The following is a 12931-nucleotide window of genomic DNA, read 5'->3' as shown; positions in this document are numbered from 1 at the left end:
TTGATGTCACTCAAAATGCAGAGGACCTCTCGTAAAGAGTTACGAGAGACGATCAACATGTAAATCCTCTGAAAATAATAGTGCTAGCAAATCAAAAAAGCACTCTGTGAGTCTCTCTTCTGTCTCTTATCAGTGTGGAGGCAGCTGTGGCTGCGTTCGGCCAGTCCCGCGCCCCAGGGATCTACAAGGGAGAGTACCTCAAAGAGCTTTTCCGTCGCTATGGCGACGTGGAGGACGCGCCCCCCGCCCCCGCGCTGCCGGAGTGGTGCTTCGACGACGACGACGGGGAAGTGGACGACGACGGCAACGTGATCGGCCAGGAGTCGGGGCCCAGCTCCTCGGGGTCGGGGCCCGGCAAACGAAAGAAGGAGAAGCTAAAACTGGTAAGACTTCCGGGGGGAGCGCCAGGAAATGGACTGTTAAGTAGGGAATCCATCAGTCCCGCTCCACAGGACGGGGGGATCTCATGCAGCGAGAGGGATGTAGGGCCTACGGGGACGCCGTCCTTCTAAATGGTCGGCCTCTCATGTACAGTCACGTGGGACACGCCGGTAAATTTGTCGTACAAATGTAGAAATCATGCCACTTTTCATCTCCTCAGCCGCTATAGAATTCTGATTCGATATTAGGTTTCTTCCTCTGTTTATGTCAAGAACTCATCAGTCCACAGAGTGATGTTTAGTGAAATTAGAAGCGCTGAATCTTCTGTAATTATCCATAATTAGTTTTTCTGCTTTATATTTAGCTGATGCTCTTACCCAGAGCAATTTTCAATAAGTGCAACAGTGAAATAAGCTTAAATTCCTGTATCACCAACAATACAAGCAGCCAGTCTAGGGGGAATGCAAAGGCAAAAACAACAAAGCTCTGACTGCAAAAGTAAAAAACAGAGCTGTGACACTGGAATATATGTATACCAAGTACATACATACAAGCACATGTACAAACTCTGGAATGAGCGAACATTCATATATCTCTATGATTGCAAGTAGCTTACCAAAACACTGAGTCATGACATTCCTGGTGACAGACAGGTCTAGAGGGAAGAGAGGAGCCGCAGCAGGTCCTGCAGACTGCAGCGCTTCTCTGTCATTAAGGAGCATCAGTCCATTCGGCTGTTATGAGAGAATCATCATAAAATCTGCTCGGATGAACCGTGTTTGAGTTTTGAAATGAAAAGTAAATATGCTGCTCTGCAAATTTTGATAGTAGATAGACCATGTAATTGTTTGCCACTGAGGAGTGGAGTAGGCTTACAAACCGGTCTGAACCATAGCGGAAAAGTTTTAGTTTGTTACATTTTTGTATTTGGTTTGTTTAGAGAACCAGGGCTTGTAAAGAAAAATCACATGAATTCACAAGTAGCTCATTTATTAGAGATTTTGGCAGCAGAGGGGGGGTCAAAACAAATCTGATTCCAGTCCCTGTAACTTTAGAGCAGCATGATGGACTTGTCTGTGCCCTTTGCAGTATTTACCTTCTCTGGTGTTCATACAAGGTAAGAACACATGAAGAAATAGCTGAATATGAGCACCAGTCCGGACTGCGGTTTGCCCCTCGGTTCATTTTATTACGCTAGGCTTTCCAAGCATGAGTAACCGTTGGGTATCAGATGTCAACATCCGTCTCCTTATACCCATAAACCCTTGTGTTTTGGGTTCGTTTTGTTGGGATTATGTTCTCACTTTGCAGTTCTCTTGCAAGAGGACAGATACCTGTAATTTCAGACAGTTTCAAAGTGGCTGTTTGGTGCCACTTGGTTTCGAATGGCATCGTTCTCACCTGGCCAAACGAACCGAACTAAAGGAGTAAACGCACTAGAGTTTGAATAAACCGCCCCTAACGCTTGGTGTGAATGCATCATAAGTCAAAGGCAGATGGCAGATGGCCTGAATGAGGTTAGGCGGTAGAGAAAGGGTAGAGAATGAGATTAACATGACTAGGACTGGGCATTGCTTTCCCGCCGGAGCCACTCGTACTCAATATGTATGCACTCACGGTACTCAAAGCGGCATACATTATCATACTACATCGGTTTCTATTCTAAATGGCATATATTATCATATAACAACAGCTCCTAGACCTCATCTGGGGAGAACGAGGGAAAAAAGGTCACAACGAAAGAGAAACAAACGAGCGAGGTTAGGAAATGAGGCGCGGCGAGAGTGCAGAGGAATCATTTTTAGCCGGGAAGGAGAGCTACAGATGTCATCCACCTTTTCATCCAAGTGGCTGATGCCACTAGAAACAAGAGTGCGGGGGTGAAGAGGGTGGGGGGGGGGGCGAGGGGCTGAGGAGGAGGTGGAGCGCAGTTTCCCGGGAGCCCGAAGCGGAGGAACAGATTGAAGAAGGTGGATTCAGCAAATGATTAAAGCGGAGAGCGCCATTTATGCCGCTCCTGCCTGTTGTCTCAGCACACAGGGATTCATAAGGCAAAAAAAAAAAAAGCAGCTGTTTGGAGAAGTTTCACCTGCATTGAGAAGTGTTTTTTTTTTTGTGAGTGTGTGTGTAGGAGGCTGTGAATGTTTCTTCAAATCCTGACAAATTGCGACCTGCTGTGTTCTTTTTTTTCTTTCTTTTTTCTTTCCTCCCAGGGTGCAGTATTCCTGGAAGGTGTCACGGTGAAAGGCATCACACAGATCACCACACAGCCCAAACTAGGAGAGCTCCAAAGAAAGTGTCAGGAGTTTGCCGAGTGGGAAAAGTGAGAAGCCCCTCCCTCTCCCCTTCTCATGCCCCCTCTAGGAAACTGTGTTTGCGTCTCTCTCTGTGTGCGGGTGTGTGTGTGTGTGTGTGTGTGTGTGTGTGTGTTGGTGGACACATGCGTGGGTGTGCTGTATTGTGTTGTGAGTGACTCATTCGTCCTGAATCACTTCTTTTTTTTTTTTTTTACTTTTTTTTTTAGATCATGCCACTTTTAAGACAGGCACCAGAGTTGGGAATAGATTGGGTTTTTTTTAGAGAAATATGCTGCTGCAGCCTTTTTATTAAAAATTGCATAGAATCAGCTCTACTGCTACGTCTTGTCATCACAGAAGGAACGATGTATTAATTAAACTTTCCTATTCCTGATGTTTCCAGGTTGTTTTTTTAATTGTATAAAGTAGTAGTAACATTCTTTGGATTTCTTTAGGAAATTGGTTATTTTTGAGGTTTAGATTTGACTTCAAGTAAATGTATTGGTGAAGGCTAGACATGTAGTGGATTAATATTGGGGGTCAGTTTGAAGGGGGTCAAAGGTCAGATGAATGTGATTCAGCAGAATGCAGTCAAGTAGGAAAGTATAAAAACGTGTTTGTGTGTGTGTGCTCACCTTTGTGTTCCAGGTCTGGTTTCCCTGGTGCTCAGCCCGTGTCCATGGACAGGAGAAACCTTCGCTTTCTGGAGCAGAATCCATACAAAGTCAGCTGGAAGGCCGACGGCACACGGTGGGTCTGCTGCTCCTGGGGTTTCTTTACATTGAACGATTCCTTGTCCATATATGCAGATGCAGGTTCCTCTCTCTGTGTCTCTGATTGGATAGATTGGCTTCTCTCCCTATTCATTAGGCTACTTTGTGAGTGTTCATTAAGTATAGGGCGAGTGTGCGTGCGTGAATGGTTATATCTGAGATGTTTTCCAGGCGTGTGAGGACTGCGAGAGGAATACTAACATTGTTTCTCCTCGGTTCCCATTAGGTTTTAATCACCTTCATTTAGCTCAGCGTGCTGAATGGCAGTTGGAGAGCTATGGAGACTTAGGTGGTGTAATTGCATATTGGCTTAACTGATGCAGCTAAAGGCTGACTGTTTCCCATCTCTTACCCGAGTGGAATAATATATGCAACAAGGCAGTTTTTCTTTCCTGTCACTTTTCTTGGTGAATGTGTTGTGTTCTCCCGTCTTGTGTCTCTGTTGCCAGAGGCTAGCATTGAGGGGTAGAAGCAGTTTTAGTATTCCGGTAGTCTGCTATGAAGCGCTGTCTCTCTTGCTGGTGGAAATGTTCACTGTGCTGGTGAATATTTCATGAGTGCAGTCAATTTCTGAATTTTACATATCAGTGCTTTAATTTCCTGTAAGAGTGAGACTAGCAGAGTACAGATTTGGCCCCTGACCAAGATGCTGCTAATGTGTGTAATCGACTACCATCATCTGCAAATGCTTGAAAGTGTTGCTGGACACAGGAATCAGAGTTTTCTCAGAGTTTGCTTTTAAAATCTGTACAGTGAGTGATCCTTAGCACTTCTTTCTTTTTCTGCAGACCTTTATTCCTCCAGCTACTTGAAGACTCTCATTCAACCGAAATACCTCATTTCTTCAGTCACCAGACAGACAGAAAGAAAAATAGAGAGAGAGTGAGAGACGGACAGAAAGAGAAGATTCATCATCATATCAGGCTGCGCCTTAATTGGGCCTACTTGATATTTCTAAGCCGAGATGGGTTTTAGATAGTGCTTGGAGTGTAGATGAATGAGACTGGCTCGCTATCTCTGCACGGCATATTCGGGCTCTGGCTTTGTTGAGGCCCATCTGTGTCACAACCAGTCCCACCCACCAGAATAATTTAGACTCCCCAGAACAAATTGTGCTGCAGGATAATGGAGAGAGGCTAATTTATCTGCCCTAAGAATAATTCAATCAATGTTCATCGTGTGTGTGTGTGTGTGTGTGTGTGTGTGTGTGTGTGTGTGGGCGTTGGAGAAGCGAGGGACTTTTGCACCTGATGCAGTCAGTGATGTCAAACCTCCTCATGCCTGGACCTGCTCTTTCTTGAAAACTAATAATAAACATGTTGTTAGGTTTTGAATCCTACAGCACTGCATTTGGCAGTAAATATACACAGCAAGTGCTGTCTGACTCCCTGCGACCCTTCCTGCCAATCACTACTGGTGTGACTGAAATTGTTTTCCACAAATTGACACATAAAACTGTATAGAAGTTTCATCGTTTTGTTGTTTATTCTCCGGACACAAGTTGTGCATTAACTTGTTATTCTGGAACCGGGGTACAACATTGTGTCCTATACTGGGTTTCATCAACAGATATGTAACTGTTGATGTAATATCTCCAAACTCAACATCTCTACACTTTCCACTACTGAAAGCTGGAGCTACTATTTTATATCCTACCATAAGCCACCTCAGAAAACATCATGGAACATCAAATCTAGATCTTCCTATATAGGCTACATGACAAAAAGTTTTATTTGACAGAGAGCCCTATTGTGAGTAGAGCCTTTCTGTTTTCTCTTTCTGTTGCTTCTTCTTACTTACAAAATCAAATATCTGACAAAAATGTTCACAAAAATGTAAGTTTACTCAAATATTTTTTTTTCTCCACTTTCTCTGTAAATATTCTGCAATGTTGTGATGACTCACCCTCGCACTTTCTGATTGACATTTTTTAAGTTTGAAGTGCAGCACTATTTTCTTCCAAGGTAATCTGTAGACACATTTTTCTGTTGTGTTATCTCTTCCACAAAAGAGTCTGGCAGCCATTTCCAAAAAAATCCACACTGGTCCCAGAATTGTGTTAGGCCAAGGTTAGTGATAAAATCGGACTACTTTTGTGACTTTTCTGACTACTGCTTTCTGATTGTGATATTGTTCCTTTATCATTGTGTCACTGTTTGGGTTGTGGAAAGCTACGCTCGTCTATATGTCTGACCCTGGCTTGAGGAACTTGCAAGAAAGGATCGATGCAGTGTCTTTATGTGGATATTTACATAATTATTAGTTGTGGTCTGCCTTAGAATGAATGCCGGTAATAATGAGCTTCTCTCATTTGGGGCAAAGATGACATTTAATGCCGCATGTTGAAACAAAACGGTCTTTATTTTCTCAATTGTTCTTATGCTGGTCTGATATTATCTTCCACTATTGAGCTGAAATGCTATTAATTTCATTCATACAGCAAATGGCCCATCTCTTTCATACATGTTTGGCTTTTATGTGAAATTCAGAGTGCTTATACAAAAGACCCGATGTTGATAGATGGTTTTGATTGGTGAAAAATAACAAAAGTTGGAAATCTGTCTGATTATGTCTAGTAGAATCCCTGTGGGTGTGGGTCTTTATTAAGTCTGGACAGTATCTCTGACTCATGGACAGCAAGCCTTTGGCTATAGGGCCAAGACAGATGGCAGTGAGCTCTCCCAGGGTCAATTGTCAGTGGATCTAAACAAGCTCCATATAAGGAGATTAGCTCTGCTTTTAATCACCATTGCCTAGCCTGTATTAATCCTAGAGACTCTGTAATGATGAATAAAGTATGAATTCTGAAATATGAGCCTTAATGTGCGGAGCAGTTATGCCACACATTAGTTAAGATGAATGAGTTCTGAGGTTGTGTGCGTTTCCAGTGAGATTTACTGATTGCGATGATGTGCAGTGCGATGTTAATTTCTCATTCTCGCCACGCATCACACGGGCTGTGCAGAGAATTCCTTATTAAATGTCCGACTTCCTAGCCGGTGGCATTTTTAAGACCCGAAATGGAGTTTTAATAGGAAATTTGTCTCTTCAAGGTGGTCTGGGAAGATTTTCTCTTTGCATATTTTCCGGAGGCCTTCTTAAAAGTATTGCGTTTTTCTAAATCCCTCCAGCTTTCCTTTGTTACCTCAATGACGATAAGAAAGTTTCCCATTCTGGCAGAAGTCATTTCTTACTTTCAAATTGATTAATTCCCTTTTTTTTTGTATTTCATTCAGAGCTTATAAAATCATTATTTTTGGGGGCACCCCGGTGGCTCACCGGGTAGAGCGCGTACCATAAGGTCCCTTCTCTCTCTCCCATACCTTCCTGTCAATTCAATTCAATTCAATGTGCTTTATTGGCATGAAAGTTCACAGACAATATTGCCAAAGCATCAAGATGAATATCAGTCTAGGTCTGTGTGTGTGTGTATGAGAGTCAGTGCCTGGACAGAGGAACTGGGTTGCTGCGTGTTCAGCTCCCGTACCCAGAGCCTCCATCACAGAGTGAGGGTCAGTAAACTATGTGAAGGAATTAATGTTTGTTGGTAACAAGGGTTACCTTCCTGTCTCTCTCTCACTATCTCTGTCAAATAAAGCATAAAATGCCTAAAATAAATCTTAAAAAAAAAAAAAAAAATCATTATTTTTGTAGGATGAATTAAGCGAGCACCCATGTTAATTTTCAGCAGCATCCTAATAACGCTCTCACACAGTTAACACACAATCCCACCTGGCTGACCCAGTACGAACACTGACTTCTCCCCATGGCCGCCGGGCAATGCAGCAGGGACTATTTCTTGCTGAGTAGATCAATCACAGTCATTACTTTGGCACAGTACTGCTGTTATGCAGCAAACATTGTGCACCCATCCCTGATTCATTGTCTGTAGATTTATTCACTGTGTGACAGGTCTAAGTCTGCTCTCTGCCAAGGATGTGGCTTCTGATGGGCTTTGGAAGGGACAGGAAAGTCGCTGGATTTGGCAGGAGGGCAAAACTTAGCCTGAGTTGGGTTTTAGCTGTCCTGTTGCAGAGCCCTCTGTCAGGAATAGATTGGTCTGTGCCCCAGAGAATAACCGGAGGAGGAAGAGCGATCAATCACTTCCCTGGGATGTTAAAAAAAATCCGTAATGCTGTTCGGCTGTGGCTCAATTAGTGCAATTGGACAAGTTCGGCTTTTTTATTTTTCCTCTTAAACTCCTCTCTTCTACCCCTAACTTCCACTTACATCATTCACTGAAAATGAGGAATCAATAGTCTGATGTTCTCTTTGAAGTCCCATATTAGATCTTTTGTCTGAAGGAGTGGTTTGCGTGTCCGCCATCTGTTTATTGGTTGGTTATTGTCAGAGCATTGTTACTTGTCGTTTACACTCCCCGTTGGTTATTGTGTTGATTTACGATTTCTATAACTCTGCTGAGAGGGAGGCTGCAAGCATACATATATTGCACTAGGATTCTGTCTTCCTTGGGGAGGTAACTTTGAAAAACTTGAACTTCAGTACCTAGTAATCCTGTAATGTGACGTCAGTGAACTTTGCACAACACACTCGTGTTTACCAACCTGGTTGGTCTGCGATTGCAAAACATATGAAAGGGACAAGAGAGGCAAGAAATCTAACGTTGGTGAGTCCAGCTTTCTCTGGACAGACCGCTGCTCAATGCTGTTTAAGGGACAGTTTGGACTTACCTCATAAGTTTCGAGATACTTGCTGTGGAAGGAGAAGTGTCCGAACACCAGAATTCCATTTGGGCAAATCTACAGCGTCTCAATTAGTAGGGATGGGACCCCCTTCTCTATTGCTGCCCCACTTGTGACTTAGGATGATAAGAAGGGTGTATTTTCAAATCCTGCTCTGTGTGAACAAATGTTCAAATCTATAGCTCGTATAGTTTTATTAAGGATGAGTTCATCGCCCTTGTGCTTACTCGTAGGCTAAGCAAAAGTGGTTCACTTTGTCGTTTAAGACTTGGACTCTTTTTTTTCCTAAATGAGAAATGAACTCGGTCCTCCGTGGGCAGTAGTGAGGCAGTGCTGCCCGTGGACCCGACACTAATGATGTGCAAAGCTGCTGGATTTGATCCGAGGCCCCCCGGGAGCCCGAGCTGCTGTCAGTCAGGCCGCGGGACCCAGGGCCGCTAAAGCCGACACAATGACCGTCTGCGCCTCATTAAGGCTAAAGCGCTCGAGGGACGGGGCTCGGGGATAAGGGGGGGGGGGGAATCCGAGGCTCACAGCACCCATCAGAGGACAGGGGCGGAAAAGAGCGGGTGGGGAGAGGGACGCGCACTCGTAAGAATAAAGGGACCCGCCGCATTGAATATATTCCAATTGGCTGTAAGGGGAGAACGCGGTGTCTGCCATTACCGCGACTTCAGAGAGAGCGAGGGGGGAGATTGAAGATAGTGGAAATGTGCCTCATTCTCCACTGATGAAGAAGAGCTCCGCCGGGGAGTCACGCAGCGCTAACGGCCTCCCTCGCCGTTCTGCCGCACACACTTGACAGCGTTAGCCATGGCTAACTGGCCAATTAGACGGCAGGGGGAACCACTTTGGCCCGCTGCAAACCTGTCCCGCTCAGAGTCTGAAGATATCAGAGTGGCTCGCCGCCGCCCCTCCTGTGCACAAGGAGATATCGTCCCGTCTGGGGGGATTGTTATTCCCGTTCCCTTTCTCATTCAATACCGTCTCCCTTGCCTCTGAGCCTTTTTAATACTTTCATCGTGTGTCCGCAACCGCCCTGAAAATGTAGACCCAACTGTACCAACTTGACACCACTCCTTCCTTCTCCTCCCACGTTCTTTCTTTTCCCCCGTGCAATCTATCTCAAGGCTAGCTTTTTTTTGTTCCTCTCTTCAGACATCACTGGAAAAGAAAAGTCGTGTCGGGAGAGGAGGGTCAAGCTCGTCCCTCTCCATTGATCTCTTTTTAGCTGATGAGGGTGTGGAGGGCTATTATTACCGCCACTTTCCTCTGCCAGGCTGACCTAGACGCATCTGACTGTAATGACGAGGATTAGATTATATGTCTGCCTTCCAGGTTTTGTGTTATGGTTTTTTTTTTTTAAATAAAAGCCCTCCATTACACTGGTCTTTGAGTGTGTGCGTTCTCCAGCTAACTGCTCGGGGATTGCCCTCTTCCTACACATTCTCGCCTGGAGATAGTTTACTAAAAGCACCGCATTTATCAGAGATGGGAGCGTTTTGTCGTGCTGATGCTGAGTTTCTGTTCCCATCCCCACCCAACCTCACTTGGGGTTAAAACAATGCATATAACAGCACATATGCACTGTTTATTTTTAGAAAGTGGTACTTTTTGGACTTAGTGTCAAGTTAGTCAATGAAAGCTTTTATTTCTGCAGAACTAAGTGGGAAATAAGTTCATTCCAAATTGTGCCTGAAAAACTCATCTGAAACACCTATCCATCTGAGTGGAAAAAAAAAAATCAAAATTGGGAATTGCTGTAATCAAGGTTTGGATTTTACTTTTTCCAGTTAATTATGTAACCATGATTCTCAACCATGATTTTTGTAAACTTCTACTTACATCCCTAATCTCACCCTATCTCATCCTCTTTACTCGGATGCCAAACTAGCATGGCATCTTGAGCTTACCATCTCAGACACAAGGTGAATCTAGAGGTAAACTGTGAGCTCCAGTCAGCAAGCAGAGTAAGACACGTAGCTATCAATCTAAGTAAACAATGATACTTTTTGTATTCATGAAAGTAAAAGATTGGAAAGCTGTATTTACCCTTCACTGCACCCCTGCGTGGAAAGGCTCGAGGCCCCTCTCGGTGCCGACTTTGTGTCAGCTTGTCGAGTATTCTGCGCACAAACCCGTTCCTGGCAGCCCTCCAGCGCTTCCACTTTGAACCAGCTGGTATTGATGGCAAATTAATTACGTCTAATCCATATGTGATAATGGCGGAGAGTCACAGCAGGTATGAGAAATGCACAGCTTTGGCAGCGGGGAAGTCATTAATCTCACATCAGTTTCCCCCAAAAGCTGTGCACCCCTTCAGCCTGTGTGTAATTTCTCTGTTTGTAGGCCATCAAAGCCTCTCTGGCCATTTGCACCGCATGAATGCCCTAATATGATAAAGTAGCAGGCTAATTATCCTCCGTCGTAGGGCGCATTGATTAGGATACTTAACCTTTCGAAATAGAGCAAGACCAGAGTTGCTCATCAGGACATTAGTTGCTCATGCTGCTTTATTCACCACTTGGTATTTTGTAATAAAGAGCAGCAGTCAGCCTCCGAGGTGTAATTGGGTTCATCATAAGAGGTGTGTAATGAAGCCACCAGATTGCTGTGCATGTACATTTGTCAATGATACGGACCAAGTGTTTTTACCATTTGGGTATATTCACGTATATTCTCAGACAGCTTGACTTGCACATGAAATAAAGGCTTTTTGGAACCTTCTTGAGTACAGATTTGAGCGTACAAACATTACAGATGCACATACATGCAATCCTTATATCAGAAGCTCAGACGATATATTTCAGAGTGACAAATGTCTACAATCCAATGAATTACAATCTAAACAAAGCCAGCAGTTGGGGCGGTAGTGTTTCAACAGGGGGCGATTGCTTGCTGTTAAGAATTACAGCGTATAGCGGAGGACGACGGGCTGAAAGGAAACAACGGCGCCTGTGTTTTGGGGCGTGGCCCGTCTCCTCGGCTCGTCTTTGGGAACCTGCAGAAGGGAGGATTAAGGATTTTGTCTGTTTACTCTCCCCTCATTTGAAATTGCCTAGGGTGTCTGCCAGCACAGATTGATTAGGCCTACTCCGCTGATCAAACAGCAAGCATTTGGTTTGACTGCTTTGCTTGCTCTTGTGCCTCTCTGTAGATTATTGAGGATTTCTTTCTTTTTTTTGTCACCCAAAACAGTGTGGTTTGCAGTTTTGAAACTACAAAAGATCTGGTTACAGTGACCATGCTTGCATGCAGGCTACAAATTATCCCTACTTGTTGACTCAAAATATAGTGAAAGACAGCTATTATGGTGCGGGTGGGATATGGAGGGATGAGGGAGGGATGTATCATAAAGTACCTTTATATATGCAGAAGAAAATCACCATCGGTTTACAGCAAACTGGGGCCGTTTAAGTTAGTCTGGTCTGGTAGAGATTTACATATGAAATTATTTCCTTTGAGATAAAAACTATTTGTTATATTCATAGGTTAGTTGGCTCTATGCATGTTAATTTATTCACTGATTAATTAATATTGAACAATTAATATGCAGGTTAATAATGCATTAACAGAACTTATTTATTTTTGAGGTGTTTGCTCATACAAACAACTCAACCGTAGTAGATTCATCTTGCCCTAATCAGGCTGAAACATCCATTTACACGCCCCGCATTAGCCTCATTTTCTCCAAATGGAATAGATTATTTAGATGGAGTGGTTGATTGGTTTCATCTGGGTTGCAATTTTAACCGGGTTTCAAACGATCTGGATTCCTCTAGTCCAGTTGGGTTGTTTATATTAGTTAATTTGGAGTAAATTAGTCCTGTTAACAGATTACTTATAGATTAATAGTCAGTGATGATGTTGGTGTAAACCCGAGCAGCTCCACAACCACAACTCTAGCCTAAATAAGTCCAACTTGAGTGGAAGACACACACACACACACACACTTTGACCACCCCTCTAGAAGTGATTGTGTCTCAAAGTTGAGAATTTGAGTTAGTTAACAGCTTAAGATCACAGGCGTGTTATTAAAGATATTTGGCCTCCACCTCATCTCTCCATCCTGCGAGCGGTGTTGGAGGAATGGAGCTGTAATTAGATGAAGGTGTAAGGGCCTGCATGGTCGTGCTTCATGCCGCAGCAGCTTCTTTACCTGTTTGGCATAATGTAGAGGAAGATATTTGCCTAGCAGCTATTTATAACGATTCTGCAACAGGGGGAAATTAATACCAGCCAAATGCTCATCATGTAGCTCTTGCTGGGAAATTGGCCTATTCTGGCAGCTGTTTTAACAGTCTAACAGTCACTGCTCACAAGTTTTGGGGGGCCTGTGGATGGGAAAAGTAATTTTCCAACCTTGCTCTGCAATATCCTGTTTTTGGAGTTTCTCCATTGCTTCTCCTTATTTTTATTTAAACTGAAGCCAACACAGTGAAATATATCTGCCTATGTTTAATTGAAGGGATTAGTTGACTCGCTATTTTCACTGCTGCATCCTCTAAATGTCCACCAATGGCATTGATTCAAGTACGAAACAATGACATTTTTACAACATTTCTTTTACAACAATTTCTTTTGGCCTTTGCTCCTCCAGAAGTTGAATTTGTGGGGGGGCGTGGAGAAAAACTAGAGGGGTTTTTTGTCACTGTAATGGTCAGTTGTAAGTCTTATATCTCACCTGCAAACGCCAGCCAAGGATTAGCTGGGCAGCCTTCCTAGTCATAGAAATAAATCACCTAGCCCCTGGTGAATGTATGCTATTTGAAGATAA

The 12931-nt window shown here is 43.7% G+C and overlaps 1 protein-coding gene across 2 annotated transcripts in view; it reads left to right on the top strand.

Annotated features, from left to right (window-relative positions):
* The window catches only part of rngtt (RNA guanylyltransferase and 5'-phosphatase), an 81578-nt gene that overhangs the window by 9870 nt on the left and 58777 nt on the right, over nt 1-12931 (top strand). For both annotated transcript variants that reach the window (XM_071528061.1, XM_071528060.1), the window contains exons 6-8: nt 134-383; nt 2595-2704; nt 3327-3428. In XM_071528061.1, the coding sequence (XP_071384162.1) occupies nt 134-383; nt 2595-2704; nt 3327-3428 (462 nt within the window). The remainder of the gene's footprint in view (nt 1-133; nt 384-2594; nt 2705-3326; nt 3429-12931) is intronic.

Source organism: Centroberyx affinis, unplaced genomic scaffold (genome assembly GCF_046629955.1).
Source record: "Centroberyx affinis isolate AG114_WGS23_722 - 3 ecotype Tasmania unplaced genomic scaffold, CSIRO-AGI_Caff_v1 ptg001605l_1, whole genome shotgun sequence".
Classification (NCBI taxonomy): Eukaryota; Metazoa; Chordata; class Actinopteri; order Beryciformes; family Berycidae; genus Centroberyx; species Centroberyx affinis.
This window is presented reverse-complemented; position numbering and strand designations above follow the sequence as displayed.